The sequence below is a fragment of the Micropterus salmoides genome, unplaced genomic scaffold, assembly GCF_014851395.1.
Source record: "Micropterus salmoides isolate LMB-PRFRI ecotype aquatic unplaced genomic scaffold, ASM1485139v1 Ms_hic_scaffold_4, whole genome shotgun sequence".
Lineage (NCBI taxonomy): Eukaryota > Metazoa > Chordata > Actinopteri > Centrarchiformes > Centrarchidae > Micropterus > Micropterus salmoides.
Genome location: NW_024043372.1, coordinates 32,758,881 through 32,782,149, shown reverse-complemented (window position 1 = coordinate 32,782,149; position 23,269 = coordinate 32,758,881). Strand labels below are relative to the sequence as shown.

General features: G+C 39.9%; 1 protein-coding gene across 1 annotated transcript in view; it reads left to right on the top strand.

Annotated features, from left to right (window-relative positions):
- Positions 1–22,684, top strand: part of LOC119886455 (inositol 1,4,5-trisphosphate receptor type 1-like) — a 91,335-nt gene extending 68,651 nt beyond the window's left edge. Inside the window, 10 exon segments of the mRNA XM_038697213.1 lie at positions 605–727; positions 5,369–5,544; positions 6,054–6,218; positions 6,420–6,609; positions 6,888–6,980; positions 7,859–8,007; positions 11,526–11,691; positions 12,685–12,845; positions 19,690–19,851; positions 21,373–22,684. Coding sequence (XP_038553141.1) covers positions 605–727; positions 5,369–5,544; positions 6,054–6,218; positions 6,420–6,609; positions 6,888–6,980; positions 7,859–8,007; positions 11,526–11,691; positions 12,685–12,845; positions 19,690–19,851; positions 21,373–21,459 — 1,472 coding nt within the window. The 3' untranslated portion in view covers positions 21,460–22,684.
- The last annotated feature ends 585 nt before the right edge of the window (positions 22,685–23,269 follow it).

The following is a 23,269-nucleotide window of genomic DNA, read 5'->3' as shown; positions in this document are numbered from 1 at the left end:
AGATTTAGGTTTTGCCTGATTTTCTCCCTCTAAGTGAACTGTTTTGGTGCTTATGACTCTCTTTTTATAAATGTGTTTCACCCAAACATTTCTTAAATCACTGACATGAGTCCCCACACAATGTTGGAGTGCTAAAAATCAAAGTCTAGATAATAAAACATGCTATTAGGGGTGGTGGTGGCACAATGGATAAGACTATGCCTTTGGTGTGAGAGACCTGGGTTCAGTGCCCCACTGTGACCCATCCACCAATGTGTCACCAAAGACTAGGGGTTAACCCTAGTTGCTCCAGAGGCGTGCAACCTCTGACATGTATAGCAATTGTAAGTCGCTTTGGATAAAAGCGTCAGCTCAATTAATAAATGTAAATAAATGTAATGTTGCTGTGGGGAAAAAAAAATTAAGTTGAATTATTATCTATGCATTTTGCTTCTCCTTGGTGTGAAACACTGATCAGTAATTGTGTGGTTTACTTTTACCATAAGCTAAAGTGTTGCATGAAATTATTAGATAAATTGTGCTTGTGTTTAATGTTTTGATGCCGCACTGTTCTCTCTGCAGTACATTGACCTGTGTTAATTTGATTCAATACCCTGTGCTCCAGCTCAGCCCATCCTGTACTGGTGCTCCAGGAACATGTCATTCTGGAGCAGCATCTCCTTCAACCTGGCTGTGCTCATGAACCTGCTCGTGGCCTTCTTCTACCCTCTGGAGGGCGTCCGTGGAGGTCTGTCTGCTAAAGTCTTCACCTTTTACACTTTCACTTTAACACTTGGAAAACAACAGATAACAGCAGTTTAGTGAGGCCCTGTCTGTGTTCTGTGTTTGTGTGTATGTGTACTGTGGTTAACACAATGAGTGTGACTATTGCAATGCAGGAAATGGGAGTGAGAGCCACAAACATTAACTGTTATGGGAAGGCCGTGGGTGGGGCAGGGGGCAGCGGGTGTACACTGTTGTTCTTTTCGTACATTACCAGAAACCTGTATGCAAAAGATTAACAAGAACAGAAATTGGACTATGGCTTGTTAAGGACTTTAATTTTTGGTCCGAACAACCATGCATGTTTACACCCTCCTGGTGCAGCTCTTTGCTGCCATGTAAAAAGAAACTTCCAGTGGCTCACGTTTGAATAATGGAAAGAATCTGGGGATGTGAAGTTTGGAAGAAGTGAGCTTACCAGACCTCCGTAGCCTGCTACTCATCTCTGCTTTAAGCTAGTGGCTCCAGGGTTCATTAACTGCTACAAGCGTAACTGTAGGCGACCGAGTTGCTTTTTAGGTAATGTAGGTGCCAGGTTTTGACAAGGAAGAGGAGCACGTGGAATAAAAAAAAGACTGTCTCTCTGGCTGTATATATCTCTTCACATGTATTTATAGTTGTTGGCATGCGTTTGGATCATCACATACTATAACATGCAGGACTTTACAGAATGCTGTGTGCTCTCGTGCTTGTGGTTTGGGTGTAGCCTCACACCTCCCTAACCAAAGTGAGTTTCACCACAAGTGGAGGTGTGATGAGAATGTAATCCTAGCTGAAGATTTGGATCTTGAACTGCAATGCCGTCACAAAAGACCAAGATGGATTAGTTCTTAATTAGGTCTTGACCTGTTTATTGATACTGTACCTTTTCTGCGCTTGACAATAACATGTTATCAGATTTCTAGTCTCGTTCTCACACTTCTTGGTTTGAGTCGTCTTTTTCTCCATATGTATCACTTCTGGTAATTAGTTATGTGTCTGCGTGTGTTTGCATGTGTACAGACTTGTGTAAATACTGTGGTCTACCCATAAGGCCAGAAACAACTTGCTTCTGAGATACCATTGAAAGTGACACCTCCGTGATAAGAAACAGATACACATACAACAAACAGTCAGATGTCAGACTTCTTACTTTACTCTCATGTAACCCTGTGTAACATTGCATCACTTAATTCACCTGTTACTTTATGTCAAAGCTGCTGTAGACAATGTCACATATTTAAACTTAAACTCTCTTAATGGATCCACGTGTTTTGCCTGTGGCATTGGTACAGGAAAAGGATCAGTCGCTGCCGTTGTGTAAGACACATGCCCTTATATCCTCATCGTTTGACACAAACATTGAGTACCAAAACCATTCAACTGTACAATACAGCCTCTTGCACCAATAAAACAATGTTGGAAACATATACAGCATTTAAATCCAACATCAGACTTATTTTAAAAACATTTATTTTAATACTGAATCTGCGGAGCGCGTCATCTATTGCTTAGCTTCAGTATTTCAGGAAGAAAACATGGACCCGAGCTGTTTACTAGCAATAGGATTTTATAATAAATTGTCCTGACATTGATGCTGCGTCATGTTAATTCAGAGTTACTGAAATTACCAGTTTCTGATTTGCAATCACCATCAGTATTTAAGTCGTAGTTATGACTGCGGGAAGCTCAGATAAATCCAACTTGTCCAAATGTCTGAATACCAAATAAATCAGCCAAAGGCCATCATTCAAGTTAACAAATGAAATGTATTATTATTATTGTATAGTTATAGTAAGAAAACTATTATCTGTGGTCAGCTCTCAATATTTGGATTTCATTATACATTTTTCAACCAAAATTGTCGATCATGTGACAATCCTGAATCATTGTAGTATGTAATCTCAAATATAGTTTAATGAATATATACAGAGAATACAAAGACAAACAACTCCTCAACACTGATAGACAACAAACTGAATTCTTGGGTCAAAACAAACTATTTTACCAGAAATTACAAAGCCAGAAAAACAGAGGCTCTGCAGTTCCTTTATGAGATCTAAATATTTGACCTTGTGTCCCAAACCATATTAACCCCTGGTCAGTCAGGTGCTGTCATGTGGCCTAAATGTACAGATTTAATTTGGAGGAGATCTGATCCAGTGTTGGGTCACAAAGTGCGACAGATTACTTTAGAGATAAAATATTAATTCAAAGTGATAGGCTGAAGCGATAACCAATTCCTGCATGACCGATTTAACTAAAAGGAATAAGTCGGAGACCGGAGCATGTTTTTACACTTTGTTTTGCGCTTTCAGTTTTGTGTTTGTTTTGCTGTCTCCTTTCCTTTTTTCTCAGTTCTCCTTGAGGGCAGTATTTGTGGGGATGTGAAAAGCCGCAGCTGTTAAGGCCTGCATTGTTCTAGTGCAGAGTAGCAGAGTGAAGACGCACATTGTGATTCGCATAAACTTTCAATTGTTCTGTCTGGGGTCAAACGGCGAGGTCCCTTTTGTTTGAACTTCCTCACAGCGATATAGAAGAGACAAAAAAAGAGGTTGTTAGCTTAGCTCTAGAAACTCCATGTGGTTTTCAGTGTCAAAGGTCTTTGAGGGCTTAGCGGTGCACGCCAATCTGTGCAAGATGGGTAAAGCAACGTTTGTTTCAAACTGCAGCGAAAAAAAGAAAATCTCGGTTAGGATCCTCAGTAGTGAATATATAATGTCGACACAGATACATGCATTCTCACTCTGTGTCCTGGAATCATGTAAGCTTAGACCTCTCTTGTTGATATTCAGGTCAACTGCTTGCAAACCTTGAATAAACCAAACTACGCTGGTGAACTTAATTGGGGCATGACACACATTCACTGCAAATTTGCAGGTGGTATATACACAACTGAAACACTGTAAATTCCCTTATTGTATCAGCTGCACACCTCACTCACACGTCTGTCAATGGAAGGTTAGTGGTTTGTTTGAAGAGAACTGTGGTTAGGAACTTTTCCCAGTAGCCACCACATGTGCATTATTCCTAGAAAAAAAGCTTCTTGAGTAACTCCAGGTTTCCATAGGTTAATGATGTGGTTGAAGCCAGGTGGGTGTTTGACTGCTGCTGGTCAACGCTTACCTGACCCCATACAAAGTGCCAGAGCCTGTTCTCCGTCACAGGCGCTGCTAGAATGTGACCCTGCAGGTAGAAGCAGACACCAGAGCAATAGCTCAGACACTTTCCAACAATAAGATAAACTTAGCTAAGTAAAGTAAAATCTCCGTTTTCATCATTATGGCAAACAGGCTTTACGTAGAATCTACTTTGAAGTGTAAATGGTTTAGTGTAAAGGTCAGCCTATCTTCTAATAGCTGTAGAGTAAGCAAGTCAGAGAGATGAATGGTCTTAGACTGTAGGCGTGTGACGTACAAGCTGCTGTGTCTCAGTTGGCTGCCAAGTCCAAGCGCCCAGGCGGCCTATTACGTTGCAGTGCCCAGGACCATCCCTGATGAATTTAGCTGGAGCCAAGTGTATTTTTAGCCAAGCGGGGGAGTTATGTAACGAGTACCTGTCATGTGATCAGTACACAGAGAGGCGAGAAGAAGGAGGCCTCAGAAGGGAGGGGATGGAGGGAGAGGTCCGGAGTCGTGTTGAAATTCTGACTGACTGCATTTCTGACTTGATAAATGTATTTGTGTGTTAAGAGGAATTAGATTAAAACATTGGCAAACTGATGCAGCCTTTCTGCTACATGCTGACCAGGATTTGGCACAGAGCTGTTGCCTGCTGACCTCATGATAACAATTTGCTGCTCTGCAATGACTGATGTAGAGTACATAACACACACACACACACACACACACACTCACTCACTCACTCACTCACTCACTCACTCACTCACTCACTCACTCACTCACTCACTCACTCACTCACACACACACAGAGCTCTTTTTATAATATAATTCCAAAACTATTGGATTCGTGTTTGAAACCACTGGGAACTTCCTTCACTATGATTCACAAATGGTAGATAAGTCAGCTTCAGTTTCTCCACCTGGTATCCAAATTGGTCATTATATTTCTATGTCATGGCGACACATAACTCAAATGTGACTCCAGAAGTTGTGTTTTTGTAGTTGTGATGAGCTCAAAGGAGAGAAGAGAAGCGTGAGACCTGAAATCTTGTGCCTTCTCCGGAAGACACTCTTGTCATGACAAGAAATTTCCAAACGCATATTTATTTATAAGTGAGTAAAGATGAAAGAAGGCCTTGGTGAAAAGTGCTCAGCTTACTTTTGCTGCACCTAACACTTTGCGTGCGTGTCGATGTCACAATTCTTTCTGAATATGCAAAGAAGATATATTGGAGTGAAGGTGTTGGGATGTTTAGTTACATTTTCAGACAAAAAAAAGCTATTTACAACCTTTTTGTTGCATTTGAGATATTAAAAATCCTTAAAGCCATGTGTACGTGTGTTTCACAGTTGACATGTGACATGTCTCACCCCTGATTAAATGAATTAGTCTCTTGTGATGGTAAAAAGAGAACAATACACACATTTTATTTAAAATAGCTGGCTACATCAATTATAATTGAATGGCTCACACCTCACCCTAATGTGACCGCCCTCCTCCTCAGGTACCCTGGAGCCCCATCTGTCTGCCTTGCTGTGGATGGCCATGCTGCTTTCTCTGGCTATAGTCATCGTCTTGCCTCAGCCTCACGGCATCCGGGCGCTCATTGCTTCCACCATTCTACGTCTGATCTTCTCTGTAGGCCTGGAGCCCACGTTGCTCCTGCTGGGGGGTTTCAATGTAAGTGTGCATCAGTGAAAGGCACTTATGCAGAACCCATGTGCAATGTCACATACAGTATAGATTCTTTATTACCCAGTAGGTGGACTGGAAGTTGCCTGTCCAAAAGGTGCAGTCACATGCCAAACATTAACTAAACATTAACCTAATGATTCAGGACTTGCGTGTACACCGTGCAGGAACACATCAATCCTTCAAACTGATTTCACATTCAAGTTGGCATGTAGACACATTGATTTAACAGCTGAGGTAGCATTAATAGAACAGCAGCTAATAGAAATGTTACTCATAGCTGTTTGGTGTTGACACAAGAAACAGGGAGATTCCACACCGCTGTGGTGGTCAACCACATCCACTTTATTTTTAGTGGTCTAAGCATTTGAAAACATACACAAATACATACTAATACTGCTATGTACGCCTTCCCTTCTCAGTTTAAACATTCTGTGCGCTATTGTGACATGTTGCTGTCTATACCTGTTCTCTTTGTGGTGTCCATTGTTCTGCAGTTATGCAATAAGGTCATCTTCCTGATGAGCTTCGTTGGGAACCGCGGAACGTTCACGCGTGGCTACATAGCCATGATCATGGATGTGGAGTTCCTGTACCACTTGCTCTACCTGATTATCTGCAGCCTGGGGGTCTTCGTCCATGTCTTCTTTTACAGCCTGCTAGTATGCCAGCAACCATATATACAATTTACACACATGAACACAGACACCCTAGATAGTGAAATACTAACAATAATGTCCAGCTTATGGTGAATAGAAATATAGACATCATAGTGTACAATTTTTCATTTTGCACTGTAACACAGAGGAACATGAGCATGCTCACATTTGCACTCCACATCTCTGAATCCTTCCTCTTTCCAGCTCTTTGATCTGGTTTACCGAGAAGAGACATTGCTGAACGTAATAAAGAGTGTGACCCGCAATGGCCGTTCCATTGTTCTGACAGCCGTGCTGGCCCTTATCCTCGTCTACCTCTTCTCCATTGTGGGCTATATCTTCTTCAAAGACGATTTCATTTTGGCTGTCGACAGGATACCCAACAAAACACTAGGTATGTCCCTTAGCAGGACGAACATAAGTTACTCCCTGACCCAGACAGCACAAACACACATGCTGGATGTCTGTTAAAAATACGTGTAGTCAAAGTGAAGCTAAGGAATGCGAAAAGTGTGTTCTGTTTAATAACTGTGCTTACCTTGCTTTTATCATCACCAACAATCTGTGCATATGAAGGATGTTACCATTAATATGCATAGTGAACACATAATTTTACAAAGTGTGAAAACAAATTGTGCAGTTGCGTAATGTCTCGTGCTCCCATTTGAACAGAACATGCAGCCAGTATGGTGGGAGAGTTCTTCTCTAGCGGAGTGTGCCAGAAAGAAAATGGGGAGAACTGTTCATCAGAGGCCGTGATGGATGGTAGGTTGACAAAAGTGAAAGGTAACTTTCTTTGTAAATGTGTGTGTGTGTGTGTGTGTGTGTGAGAGAGAGACTGGGGTGGGCAACATGGTGTGACTGCAAGTGCAAGCATGCATGTGTGAGAGTGTAAAGGTCTTTATGTCCTCGCAGACGTCTGACTCAGTCAGAGGAAATTCGTCCCACTGAGCTGTAAATCTGGGCGGTCGGTTGGTCATGGGATTAGACTGGTTGGACTGACTGGGAGCAACACCAGAGGTTTATACTCCTTGTCTGTCTCAAGGGACAGAGCCTAAGACCTGATGTAGGGGCCTACAGTTGAAAGGTCAGGGATTAATTAGCATCAGGTACAAGCAAGTCAGTGGTGCATTGATGGTGCCGAGAGTTTCTCACCACCAACAACAAGTTCTTGCAAACCTACTGACCTTCATGGAGAAAAGCCTCCAATCAAAGATGAACATGTGCGGCGCCTTAAAATTGATCAGCCAACCATGTCGAATCCTCAAGCTGCTTGGGGCTTGACCTTGTCCAGGTCGTCCCTGTCCTAATACTACTACTACTACTACTACTACTAGGCTGTCTGGCTAATGATGTTAGTGTGGTGACTTGTTTTTGTGGCTAGTTAAGTAAATTCTTGTATGCCCCCACACACCCCTGATTGGGAATGAAACAAGACTTAAAAAGCATATTGTGTCGTTGTATATTGGATCTAAGGTTTTCTATTTTTTGGGTAGCTGTTATCTTAGTGACGTCTCTTTTTTATGGAATTAGGGTTAAAGGCCTTGTTGACTGTTGGTAACACTGCATCTTACAGAGCAGACAAACCTTTGCATTCAGCCTATACAAACAATGATCATGACAGTATTTTTGTGTCTCCATAGCTTCCCTTGCCATCCAGCCATCAGCGGTGGTGATCGAGGACAAGGAGCGAACATGTGACTCCCTGCTCATGTGCATTGTCACAGTATTGAGTCACGGCCTCAGGAGTGGAGGAGGTGTTGGGGACGTCCTGCGGAAGCCATCCAAAGAGGTACAATGTAATATAGACACTGCAGGGCCTATTATGGGGAAACTCAGAGAGGGTCATGTTTGGAATAAATAAAATATCCTTGAGCAAAGCCTCAATTCTTCAAGCTCCCCTCCTTTCAAAATACAGCTCTGCCCCACCTTGTTTTCTACTGCAGGTAAAAAAAATATTTGAATGTGCCTCAGAGAGTACACATACAGAAGTACCGTGCACACATGTATCAGCTACTCAAGTGGTCTTTCCTGAGGTTAACCTTGAGAACAACACTGTTGCTGCGTTGTTACTCGAGCGATCAGGTTCATTAGGGGTTGAGTTGATTACTGCAGCCTTTTTGTTTCTCGGCACCGGGCAGTACTTCAGTTTTTTACATCATCTGCCCCAGATTACCAGGACTGAATTATGTAATCCCTGCCTCCGTGACCTTGAATCCTTCCCAAGTATTATCACATCAGTCAGCTAGACAGAGTCTGCCATTGGTATAAAATGTGTTAATCCCCTGAAGCAGCCATGCCTTGCTAAACACACACACAGAGAACTCATCTTTCATATAGACCAGGACACGGCCTCATGATTTTTTTTTAAGTAGCAGTGTGAGGACATAAAAACTAATTTTTGTGTATATTTTCTTTATTATATTCTGATATATTGTTCTGTATGTACATGTCCTGTAAAACTATAAAAAAAAAAATCTAAATGAAATAACAAAGTTTGCCTCGTTCTAGCAAAGATTACATTATCATGAAAATGATGAAATCTCGACTAGTACATATTTGTGCGTTTGGCATTACAAATGCGAAATAAGAGCAACACATCAGATACACACACGCTCGTCCAATCTGGCTTTTTACATCGCAAGCGATTCAACCAGACAAACTCTGTAGAGAAAAATAGAAAAATAAAAACCAGAAAGAAAATTGATTGTTTGATTGTTGCATCATACTCTCTTGTCTGTGAGCAATTACAAATCATTTTAACTGCCAAAGGAAAGCCCCTTCTTCTGAAGTGGTTGCTTCCCTGACGCACTTGTGCTGCTGTTAGTTTCTGACACAGTTTCTCATTAGATACCATTTAGGGCCACTTTGCTGGCTTTTGCCTTGATCTGCTAAACTCGGTCTTGTGAGGAACCACCTGATTTGGGATCTTTCTCCCATTATCCTTGCATCCTGCAGAGTCGAAATTAGTTTGTCAAGGGCGCGATCTGACCAGCAGGTTAAAGGGGTGGACATGGTGCGAAAGAAGCCGCTGACCCATCAGCTGATTCAGTCATCCTTAACATTAACTGTCTGCATTCTTCAAATGCAGCTCCTCCGTGTGTTGTCGTCTGAGTTGTCTACAAAGAGCTTTTGTCAAATTACACATTTATCATTCATGGAGATTATGTTACACCCTGAAATTGAGTCCTGTTAAATGAAAGAAATATTTTTTTTTGTTTTGTATTTCTGATAGTGATAGTAGATTAACAGACAAGACATGCATGGATACAGAGAGGAAGAGAGAGGGACGACATGCAACAGTTATTATTTTTTTTATTTTATAATTTTTTTTATTAAATTAAATAAAATTGTTATTTTTATGTAAATAAATTTGAAAAAATGCAAATTACAATTTTCAATGTAAATAATTCAAATTAACAATCATTATTATGTCCTATATAAATGTTCTGTATACCTATATCGCTGTCTATCTAGACTCATATGGGACATATGTCTAATCTAATTAAGCAGTAGCATTTGTGACTCACTTAATACATACCGTTTGTGTCAGCATTTAATACACTTTCTCACACTCACACCTCTATTATTTCTCACATTTGAAGTTTATGTACAGTGTTATATGCTGTGGTTACATAGCCCTAGTTTTTGTTGAACTTTTACTATTGAACCTATGTGTATTTACATGTTAATAGACCCAGACTATTTCAAGCATAGTCTTGAGTAGTAAATATAAAAATTAACAAAGGTTTTACAATAAATAGAAATGTTATTAATTAGTAATTGAACAAACAAACTCCAAAACCCTGCACAAATTTGGGAGAATTAATTACTCCCTATAGTGGGACAAAGTTGTGTTCAAATCAATTATTGGCTATTTTATGCAGTTTTTTGTTTTATTGTTGCACAGAAAGGCAAGGGCAAGGAGCAAAATGGAGTTTAGATTGAGATATAAAGTGTAATGTATCACGGTATCCCCCCCCCCCTTCGGCCTTAAAGTTGTGGTCCACAATTTATTGGATTATAGTAAACTTGGACATAATTAACACTGATAACAATATGCAGTGCACGTCAAACACATACATTAAATTGAATGACATCAAAGTGGATGGAGAAAACTGATATGAGATATTAAAGGGCATTTATGTTTTACTGAGATAAAAATTTTATTTAATTAACTCTTACTTCAAAAAGTATGTAACATATTTGACCCAATAAGCAAAACAAATTAATGGTTGGCTAATTCCATGTGTAAAAAAAAAAAAAAAAAAAAAAAAAAAGAGAAAGAGAGAAGAAGTTCCTTGTAAGAAGTGTAGTGGGCTGCAGCATGCCTTAAGAGGCTCTCTCTGAGAATAAGATATGCTGTACTGGTAGGCCAAAGAGGTTACTTAGAGGACTTTCATAACTTCAAACATATCAGAAAAAGCATTAATGATGCTTATCAAGGATGAAGACAAGCTTGTGCACCATCACAACATGTGTTAAATCTACAGCTTGAACCATAGACTGAAGACATGACTCACTTATATAGACCTCAGTTAGTTTGTCTTTCATGTGAATTCACTGTACTGTTTTCAGTTCGGGTTGTGTTTGACACACAAGGATGGTATATGCACCACTGCATAGTGCCCTGTATGCAAAGAGGGCGCTATGAGTCACTCCGATGTGTTTCCAGTGATGGCAGTAAAATAAAATATAAATAGGCTCCATAGCCCAACATAGCCCCCCCTCCCACCTCTAGTTTAGATACAACTTGACATCTGGTGAATTTTAGCCATTAAACTAAAATGTCACATCTCAAATGTTAGATTTACAATAGTTTCACATATTATTTTTGTTTTCAAAATTACTGAACAGGTGGGTGTCTATATACGTGAAAGATGACCTTGAAAACTACAATATTGAATACATATTACTAATAAATAAATATCACTATTATTATTAACTTGATATTTATTTAGTGAATTTCCCATTGCTCACCTAAAATGACATCAGCATCTTAATCTTTTTTCATATATATAATGCTAGTTGGTGATATCTAATCTAATAATTTGGTCAAAAAGCAGCCTTGTTCACCTATCAGCAAATGAGTTGAATCTGTTTTGCGGATATTTTTTGAACGAGAAAACACAAACTTGTAAACCTGTGTTTGTAAATAATTGAGTAACAGTTTAATGGTGTGGAGATTTAAGCTCTGTGCAACCTGCTATATACTGAAATTCTAAACTGGGCCCATATTCCCACCATGACAGTGACTTTTACCAGCTGACCTTGCTTGTTCTCACAAATTTTCTGGTTTGGCTTCAACAGGAGCCCCTTTTCGCAGCCAGGGTGATCTACGACCTACTCTTCTTCTTCATGGTCATCATTATTGTTCTCAACCTCATCTTTGGTGTCATCATCGATACATTCGCTGACCTGAGGAGTGAGAAGCAGAAAAAAGAGGAAATCCTGAAGACAACCTGTTTTATTTGCGGTGAGGCATTTTCAGTGTTGCCCTGCATGGCGATATTGCAAAATGAGCTAACACATATTTTTGGAAGACCGTTTAATTGCTGTTTTGGTTAAATTTTGTTTTGCCATTCAAGCCATTCTGCCTCCTCAGTAGCTAAAGATAAATGCATGGTTTGTTGACATTAGAGGAATATGACTCATGACCTTTGACACATCTTTTCCTCTTTTTCCCATCATTGATGTATAGTAGTCGTACTCCCTTCTTAGAATTTAACAAAACGGAAATGTCTAGCAGTTCCATTCTAGTTGAAGCTGCAGTCGATACTTGACACGCTGCTGTATATCGCATTAGTCGTGCGGTACAGTCAGAAGGTGTGAACCCAGAGGTTTGTCAGATGATGATGAAATCAAGAGGAATCAATCGAGTGGTCTGCTCTGAGCCTGCTCTTGTATGTGCGTGCTGCTGCTATGTTGCAGCTTCACATCAGGGCTCTGCAAAATGGGGGCTGTTTTTCTGGTTAGTGTAAACAATGAAACGCCTCCTCTTCCCAGAATGAATGGTTAGTCATGGCAGGTGCTGCTGTGGAGGAGGAGTGTTTCTTCCTGTTGCCATTTGGTCTTGACCATGTTAGACTGTACACTCACTCACACCCTGGCCTCATCCATCGCTACTCACTTATTACATCTGAATAATCACTGGTCACTTCTGGTCATTGTTACTGCTTTGTGTTGGCCAACGCTTTGAAGGGTTTTTCCTCTTTTACAAATTCAGTGGGATTTAGTGTGACAATAAATATGTGAACATTTTTAGCAAAAGCTGACGTTTTGTCTGCCCGATCACTCGTGAGCCCATTTCCTCTTGTTTTTTTACTCATCTTCATTTAGGTCACAAGAATGGTTGTGTCATGTAGCCACATTGTGTGTATTTCTTCACTCTTCCAAAGAAATGAGAGCACTGTGTTTATTTGGTTGTGTGAGTGCTTCTGTTTGTCGGGTTGTGTCCTCTCATTTTTAGGTTTGGAGAGAGACAAGTTTGACAATAAGACGGTTACCTTTGAAGAACACATCAAAGTTGAGCACAACATGTGGCACTACTTGTTCTTCATCGTCCTGGTGAAGGTCAAGGATTCGACAGAATACACCGGCCCAGAGAGCTATGTGGCCGAAATGATCAGGGTAAGGATCCTGTCGTGCACATGCCTTTTGTCCTACATACAATCAAAACCTTAAGATCTACACTGCAAGGCCTATTACAGGGAAACTCAGAGAGGGTCATTTTTGAATAAATAAAATATCCTTGAGCAAAGCCTCAATTCTTCAAGCTCCCCTCCTTTCAAAATACAGCTCTGCCCCACCTTGTTTTCTACTGCAGGTAAAAAAATATTTGAATGTGCCTCAGAGAGTACACATACAGAAGTACCGTGCACAAAGGTATCAGCTACTCATGTGGTCTTTCCTGAGGTTAACCTTGATAGCTGAATAACACTGTAGGCGTTGTTACTCGAGCGATCAGGTTCATTAGGGTTTGGGTTGAGTTGATTACTGCAGCCTTTTTGTTTCTCGGCACCGGGCAGTACTTCAGTTTTTTACATCATCTGCCCCAGATTACCAGGACTGAATTATGTAATCCCTGCCTCCGTGACCTTGAATCCTTCCCAAGTATTATCACATCAGTCAGCTAGACAGAGTCTGCCATTGGTATAAAATGTGTTAATCCCCTGAAGCAGCCATGCCTTGCTAAACACACACACAGAGAACTCATCTTTCATATAGACCAGGACACGGCCTCATGATTTTTTTTTTAGCAGTGTGAGGACATAAAAACTAATTTTTGTGTATATTTTCTTTATTATATTCTGATATATTGTTCTGTATGTACATGTCCTGTAAAACTATAAAAAAAAAAATCTAAATGAAATAACAAAGTTTGCCTCGTTCTAGCAAAGATTACATTATCATGAAAATGATGAAATCTCGACTAGTACATATTTGTGCGTTTGGCATTACAAATGCGAAATAAGAGATACACACACGCTCGTCCAATCTGGCTTTTTTTTTTACGTCGCAAGCGATTCAACCAGACAAACTCTGTAGAGAAAAATAGAAAAATAAAAACCAGAAAGAAAATTGATTGTTTGATTGTTGCATCATACTCTCTTGTCTGTGAGCAATTACAAATCATTTTAACTGCCAAAGGAAAGCCCCTTCTTCTGAAGTGGTTGCTTCCCTGACGCACTTGTGCTGCTGTTAGTTTCTGACACAGTTTCTCATTAGATACCATTTAGGGCACTTTGCTGGATTTTTGCCTTGATCTGCTAAACTCAGTCTTGTGAGGAACCACCTGATTTGGGATTAACCCCCCAACCTCTCTTATTAACCTTGCACCCATTAACCTTACAGCCAAAATGAGCAATCTGACCAGCAGGTTAAAGGGGCAGGCTAGACACAGAAGGCGCACATGGTGCGAAAGAACCTGCTGACTCATCAGCTGACCCAGTCCTTAACATTAACTCTCCGCTTAAAATGCAGCTCCTCCATGTGTTGTCGCCTGAGTTGTCTACAAAGAGCTTTTGTCAAATTACACATTTATCATTCATAGAGATTATGTTATTAAATTGAGTCCTGTTTAATGTAAGGAATCCATTCAGCTTTATTTTATTTGTTAATTTTTATATATATTTTAAGATTTTTTGTTATGTATTTTTGATGTAGTGATAGCAGATTAACAGACAAGACATGCATGGATACAGAGAGGAAGAGAGAGGGACGACATGCAACAGTAATTTTTTATTTATTTTTTAATCCAAAATTTGTGCAAAAATAGAGACACAATGTTCAATGTGTAAATTTTAAAAAGAACCACTTGGTGTGCAAACTTTGCAAAACTTTCCCCAGTTTCCTTTCTACGGTGACAATGTACAGTAGTACTGGTGTAGGGGAAAAATCACAGTTATATACTGTGCATTTTTTTATGTTCTTATTTATATATAAATGTTCTATATACCTATATTACTGCCTATCTAGACTAAAATGGGACAATTTTTTAATCTAATTAAGCAGTAGCATTTGTGACTAACTTAATACATACCGTTTGTGTATTTACATGTTAATAGACCCAGACTATTTCTAGCATAGTCTTGAGTAGTGATTATAAAACCATACAAAGGTTTTACAATAAATATTAATGTAGAAATCGAACAAACAAACTCCAAAACCCTGCACAAATTTGGGAGAATTAATTACTCCCAATAGTAGGACAAAATTGTGTTCAAATCAATTATTGGCTATTTTATTGGCAATTTATTATATATTAATCCCACAATATTAACTAATGATTTGGATCATTTGCTATCAATTTGTGCTGCCTCTCTCCCACTGTGTTTCGATTTATTTGATGCTGCAGTAACGTGGAAGAAGCAACAGGACAGAAGGGGGTGTAGAAATCAGACTACTCTGACAATGACTGGGACTGACGTCAATGGTGGAGGGCTCTGAGTGAAGTGTCACATCTAAGGTGTAAAAAGATGATGCTTGGCTTGCGCTCATTGCCCTCATTCTTATTGCATTCAACACTGCAGGCTGCCCTAGGTCCATGAACTGATTTCGAAACATTCATAGCCACAAACATTAAAAATAGTTATTATTGGAGTAAAGCAAAATATGCCTAAACCATATGTGGCTGTGTCTGATAGATGTGTGGTATTTGGCAGTTATTTGCATATTTGTTGACTGAGTGGGCTGTGAGCTCGTCAGGTGGCTTGTGGCATGACTGTGACGTTTTCTGTTGCTGTTTTAACCACATAGCATCCTGTTTCTCTGTCATGGCCATGCGGTTTTAATAATGAAAAATGTACTTCCGTCATTTCCATTGAACCAACGTGATGTAGAGTCTTAAGTCGTGGCTGTAATTCTCAGTTTACTGGAAGTGCTTTCATTTGTAAACACTGGGGATGGAAAGAGGGCCGGGCTGCTGATGACAAAGTCGTCAAACAATCACACGTGTGCATTTGGCCGGCATACCGAATCCAAAATGGGGAAATGACCTCTGTCGTGTGTAGTTCATATTTTGTTGACAGTATATGAGCAGAACTGAGTGTGGGAAACACTGGTAACAGAAAAATAGGGGGGAGGGGGGGGGGGGGGGGGGGGGGGGGGGTAGAGCAGGTGAACTAGGTAAACACAGCCTCTGTCTCTTTGCATTCAGGAAGTGGAACTTGCTCACAGCAGTCGTCTCCTCCTTTCAGAATGAGTGTGTGCTGCTCATTATCTTAGTGTTGTGTGATTCCCCTTGGGCTGCCGTCTGACCCAGGACTGGTTTGTGGTTCGGACGGCCAACTCACTTGCCCCTACATCAACAAATCAACCAACGAAAACTGAGGGACTTTTCCACACCAGTTCTTCCGCACTGCACTGTTTCTATCCAGTGACCTCAGTAGCTACGCAGCATCCTTTTCATTCATGCTGCATTAGGACTGACGGTCATGCTGATGAGGGCACGTGATATTGACGTGGTTGTATGGGATGCTTGTTTATGTTGTGAAGAATTGAACATAAATGCCTTCCTATGACTTTGGCTTATTTTGAAGCAAGTTCAGACACAATAATGGGATGTGGTCATGAAGTGCCAGAGAAGATAGAAAGTGTGAAAGAATGCAGCCGAGTGGCCGTCAGTCATGTTTGAACGCATCAAATCCTGAGGTAGCTGTTGGGTTTCATGTCTCTGTCACTTTTGCATGAATAGAAGACAGGAGCATTAAAGTTACAGACATATATAATCTCACAAAAGAGAGTACACCCCTCACATCTTTGTAAATATTTGATTATATCTTTTCGTGTGACAACACTGAAGAAATGACACTTTGCTACAATGTAAAGCAGTGAGTGTACAGCTTATAACAGTGTCCCCTCAAAATAACACATCACACAGCCATTAATGTCTAAGTGAAAATGTCCAAATTGGGCCCAAAGTGTCAATATTTTTGTGGCCACCATTAATTTCCCGCCTTAACCCTCTTTGGGCATGGAGTTCAGCAGAGCTTCACAGGTTGCCACTGGAGTCCTCTTCCACTCCTCCATGATGACATCAAGGAGCTGGTGGATGTTAGAGACCTTGCGCTCCTCCACCTTCCGTTTGAGGACGCCCCACAGATGCTCAATAGGGTTTAGGTCTGGAGACATGCTTGGCCAGTCCATCACCTTTACCCTCAGCTTCTTTAGCAAGGCAGCGGTCGTCTTGGAGGTGTGTTTGGGCTTGTTATCATGTTGGAATACTGCCCTGCGACCCAGTCTCGAAGGGAGGGGATCGTACTCTGCTTCAGTATGTCACAGTACATGTTGGCATTCATGGTTCCCCTCATGAACTGTGGCTCCACAGTGCCGGCAGCACTCATGCAGCCCCAGACCATGACAGTCCCACCACCATGCTTGACTGTAGGCAAGACGCACTTGTCTTTGTACTCCGCTTGACACCATCTGAACCAAATTAGTATATCTTGGATTCATCAGACCACAGGACATGGTTCCATGACAATCCATGTCCTCAGTCTGCTTGTCTTCTTGTGCATCATCTTTAGAAGAGGATTCCTTCTGGGACGACAGCCACGCAGACCAATTTGATGCAATGTGCGGCGTGTGGTCTGAGCACTGACAAGCTGACCCCCCACCCCTTCAACCTCTGCAGCAACGCTGGCAGCACTCATACGTCTATTTCACAAAGACAACCTATGGATATGACGCTGAGCACGTGCACTGAGTCAAACCTGTCCTGCTGAACCCCTGTATGGTCTTGGCCACCGTGCTGCAGCTCAGTTTCAGGGTCTTGCCCTTCTTCTTATAACCAAGGTCATCTTTATGTAGAGCAACCTTTCTTTTTTTCAGATCCTCAGAGAGTTCTTTGTTGAACTTCCAGTGACCAGTATGAGGGAGTGTGAGAGCGATGACACCCAATTCAACACACCTGCTCCCCATTCACACCTGAGACCTTTTAACACTAACAAGTCACATGACACCGGGGAGGGAAAATGGCTAATTGGGCCCAATTTGGACATTTTCACTTAGGGGTGTACTCACTTTTCTTGCCAGCGGTTTAGACATTAATGGCTGTGCGATGTGTTATTTTGAAGGGACAGCAAATTTACTCTGTTATACAAGCTGTACACTCACTACTTTTACATTGTAGCAAAGTGTCATTTCTTCAGTGTTGTCACATGAAAAGATGTAATCAAATATTTACAAAGATGTGAGGGGTGTACTCTCTTTGTGAGATACTGTACAAACATACATACATAGCTTTAGCACTACTAATGTTGCGTTTATTAAATACTAGTTTTATTATCAAATATTACAAATGCTATTCCTTAAGATTTCGGTTCTGGTTGTGTTGGCACAGTTGGTTTCTGCAAGTGCGGTTTCATACCACAGGTTCCAGAATTCTGAGGGCAACAAGCACTTGTTGTGCAGCTTTTGGATAGATGATCGCGCTAACCTCTGTGACAAATGCGTTGCGTTTATTCTGTCACAATAAAAGCCCCTCTGTGTTTCACCTGCTGAAGCTGCAGTATAGAAACAGGGTAGGATTTTATCAAAATCTTTAGGATTGTTTTGTTGTTTTTGCTTCATTATTTTTATCATATATAAAACACATACATAAAAACCAACCAATAATAAAAATCTTTTTGAAACGTCCCACACTTCCTACTATGTAAAACTGCCTTTTATTTCTTAACTGATATTTCTGGCCCTTCAGTTTACACCATCAACCACATTTAAACCATTTGTGCTGACAGTATACACTCAAACTATGTATCAAAAAATCTGTTCTTGAAATATCACGTGCGTTCACCCTGCTGCTTTCTGGGAAGAGAGAGAGAAGTTTTAGCTGCCGCACCACCAGACTGCAGAGCAGCTTTTTTCCGATCCGCTATCAGACGTTTAAACTCAAATTCATCCTCAGCACTGCTCCACTGAATATAGTTCATTTCCGTTTAACATTTTTAACTTTTATATTAATATATATTGTCTGCTATGTAGCAGAAGTGAGTTACAAACTCAATTTCACTCTATAACCTGTTATATTGTGAGAAAATATATCAACCTTGCAATTAAGAGCACAGCTCAATTCTGAGTTTGCAACAGTTCACAGTTGAGAAAGAACAGATAAAATTAACATGTTTAACCTTGAGGTTTATGGTTGCTGTTGACACCCACAAACGAGGAGTACGTGTCAAAAGTCTGATTCATGCCAGGAGATATTGTGTTGCAGCTTCTTGTCACTAAAAATCAATGTTACAGCCTAAATTTTAAAAGTGTATTCTTATGTTAAACACATTTTAACCCTCCACCTCACACTTTAAAAATCCTCATAACACACAGAACAGCAGCAACTGCAGTTACACCAGCTCAGTCCCAGCTACTGAGGCTACTGAACTTGATATCAGCCCCTGGTGAAACATCTTATTACAGCTCGTGTCTGTGGCCCACAGGAGCATTCAAGAGCTGTGTGTTTATCTCAGCGCTGCATGTGTATCATCAAATGAGGAAGTTTGTTTCCCCGTCTTAGTTTACAGATTTTTGTACATTTGCCAGTTGTGCTGTGTGCATGGTAAGACTAGAGGTGACAGAAACGCATCACGATAAGTGAACTGCCTGTTAAGAGTGATTTCAAGAATGCCACCATATCCCATGTGAGTCTAATATGGAAAGTCCCTCATGATTAATTTGATTCTGCCTTTAGAATAAGCTTCAAATCACTGCACAGAGCCAAAGAGAACAAAACAAGCCCCACGGTGAAAAACAGAAATAAATAGGGCCCAGCTGTTGTACACACTTGATGCCATTTGCATGTGTGAGGTATTTTCAACTGCAGTGACAGTAAAAAATAATTTTTCTAAGGAATTACATTTAGATCAAACCACAATGCAAAACTAACAGTAGATTTCAGAAAGTACCCTGAAGTGTGATTCATTTCATGCCATTATCTGTTGACGTACTGATCATAACCGTTCAGATTTCTGTTTACCAGGAGCACAACTTGGATTGGTTCCCACGGATGCGTGCCATGTCCTTGGTCAGCAGCGATGCAGACGGAGAGCAGAATGAGATCAGAAGCCTGCAGGAGAAGCTGGAGTCCACCATGAAACTGGTGTCTAACCTGTCAGGCCAGCTGACTGAGCTCAAAGAACAGGTTGGTTAAACTAAAGTGAAACACCGATAGAGACAAAGACGTTGGCTATGATGCCTGTGACTTCATCACGGGGAAAACATAAAGAGCGAGAGACGAAGAGAGGCGAGAGAAGTTTTTCTAAAGATGTGGACAGCAGACTTTGCTCGAGGTTTTGTTTGTTTGCCGCTCATTGCCCTTTAGATGCAGATGATTACTAAATGCAAAAGGTGATGAGTCATAGTTCACCACACAGCTCATGAGGCTGTCATGAGGATTTTATTTGCATCAATGAACAGTGATCTACCTTTAGTTTCTATGGATTTCATTATTGACCTGTTGGATTGGAGTTTGTATTTGTTTTCTATTTATTTACAAGAAACCAACCGTTCTCAATATTTAGAAGAGCTCAAAGTTATCAAATAAAGTTATTCCCTTCAAAATGTCTTAGACTGTTTAGTGAGATATTTATTCATTGAGGATCATTTTAAGAGACTATTTTTGTAACACTAAACACTTGGACTTTAGTGTTTCTAAGTTGTGTAAGAAAACAATCTGCTGATATTGCAGTGTAAAGGCAAATAACGCTTAAATTGCACAATTGCTGCAATCCACTGTTTCTAGTAAACAGAATTGTAAAAGTGTCTTTACCCTTGAAATGAGAACTATCTGTGAGGAAGTGAATGTTACCGAGACATTTTGACCCAGACATGGGGAAATGATTATTGTGTTGCTGAAAGCTGTGAAGGGCACGGTAGCATCAGTCACATTTCAGTACAAAGTTGTCAGGCCTGTTTTGACTCCTTTTATTATACTAGAAACAAGTGAAAACGCACTATGTAAAAGTGTCCGTTCATGAATTTAAATTCTCATTCTTCGGGAAGGTATTGGCATTCATTCAGAGTTAGGCTACAAGCATTCTCTGTATTCTTTCATAACTAAGACAATTGGCTTAATTAGAAAATTATATTGTAAAAAAGGCCAGTATTCTACTGTTAACTGACTTAACACTGTGCACTTGATGTGTTTTAATGATATTTTGTCTGTCTATGCAGAATTATTTCTCCTGGAACACTCATTACAAGACCACTTTGTCTTCTCACTTTTAATATTGTTATGTTTCAGTGTTGAGGCGCAAATCACTACCTTATGTTAAGTAAAGTTAATTCTTAGCAGAAAACCCATTCTTGGTCCTACTGGTATAAAGGTTAACACCTGTATTATGACTCATGTGCTTTGCTTGATCTCTGAAATTTCTTTTGACTGAGTTTCAGTATTAGTAGAATGTATTCTGACACTTTCGTCAGAGGACACAGCAATGTGGATGACGAGGCTGGCAGGATTTCAAAAGCATCTGTTTCAGATCAGCAGTGTGCAGCGTTTGTGCAGCATTTGTTCGTTTCTGTAAAGTGATATGAAAGAATGAATCGATGAAGACTATAGACAACAGAGGCTGCCGGCACATTCAGCGAAAGAGGACGTACGTGCCAACAGAGGTGCAGGTAAAATGTTTTTGCTAAAATGTGCCTTTTTTCTGATCTTCAGATGACAGAACAAAGGAAGCAGAAGCAAAGGATTGGCCTGTTGGGACACCCTCAGCACATGAATGTCAACCCGCAGCAGCCTGCATAAGGTCAGCTGACATGGCAGCTCACCATCGGCTGTGTCACTCAGAGGTTGTACTATAGTATACGTAATGTGTACTGGACTGAGGTAACTTATAATGATATGGAAACACTGCAACATAGGTAGTCATAAGGCAATGTGTAGCGCTACCCCACGCATGTGTTACTCCAAACTGTAACACTCACCCACCTCATTCTGTTCAGTCCAGTTGGAATTGGTGCCAAATGTTTTCTATGTAGAAATTAATTGGATTTCTCGACACATGGCCTTTACCAGTTGAAACATGATATAGCTGACACGACAGGAGGAAGCAGACTCATTTGTTTTTTCATTTTTTATTTTAATGTTTTCTATTTATGTTTCTGGCTTATACAAGCAGTATTATTGTCTTATTTTTGTATGTTGTGCAATATATTAACTTAAATATGCAACCTCATTGGTGTGTGAATTTAAGTCTCATCAGAAAGCGGGGCCAATGGTTTTGTTCGTTCTTTATTGTCACTGGACAAAATAGGGAGTAGTTGGTTTACTTACGCAAATTTAGACTTAATATTTAATAAGCTGGCCTTCTCATTTTTGTCAAACTTTTTTCTTCTTTTTTTTTCTTGAAGTGTGCATATTTCTTGAGCGTCAGCTGCACTCAATAGAGGTAGTATATTGTGTGGGAGCAATATATACAGAAGTTTTCTTTCACCTGTGTGAATCCAATGGTGTAATATCTCATTGCTAACTTATTTTATGATAAATTTGCTTTCTTATTTAATTGAGTTCTAATGGACATTTAGAATGTTTGATTTGTCAATATACTGTATAATATATTCAGTATCACTCATGCTATTACAATTTGCTCAGGAGTTGCGTAACTTTTAATGTAATAAATGTCATTAGCATAGTTTTCGTGTTTTGCAGCAAATTTGTTCCATTTGTGCCTGTTTGTCATCATCAAGTCTGATACAAGTTTGCTACTTGTGCAGAGTCACTGACTTTTATGTTCACGTTCACTAAAATGTGTTCAAGTAGTTAGTTTTCATGCTGTTATAATAATCTTTTTTTTTTCTGGACTACTGTGTGTACATAGCGTTTGTTGCTTATCTTTAGCTTTTGTATAGAAAAATGAGATGAAGAAAAAAAACTGTTACTTATGAATATTAAGATTAACTAAAAATCTAAGCACTGTCAATTTGTATATTAAAGTAGAATTATTTATTAAAAGTGATGTAATTACCCTTTACTCCACGTTGTGTTTGTTTATTGTTGAACTGAGAGTATAGGATTATTATTAGAAATGATCCACATAAAGTAAACCATTAATGTGCTTTATTGTTAAAAAATGTTCATCTGTTTGCCTTAAAGTGTATTTATACACCTTGGTACATAATTACCCATGTGTATCGCAGATAATAAATAAAGATATATATATAGAGAGAGAGTAGCTATATAAAGCAGTAAGGGTATCACCATGCTATAAAAAGCATGCACATATCACTGATAGGAATTTAAGAAAAGGAAATAGAGCACATTATACTTGATTGTGGGAAAACAAATCCGATATTCACACTTCAAGTAACGTTTTAGTCACAACTGGAAAATGCCACGTATTGACAATATACAATATATTCCACAAGTCAAATGCAGGAAATTCAGAATATGGGGTAACGGGCTATATATTATTTGTACATGGAAAATTGCTAATAGTTTCCCCATTTGCAGCTTTGATGTAGTCTTGAGAAAATGAGTGCCATGCTGCATCACACTTTATACAGGTCAATTTTATTTATGCGCGCCAATTCATAACAGAAGTTATCTCAGTGCTCTT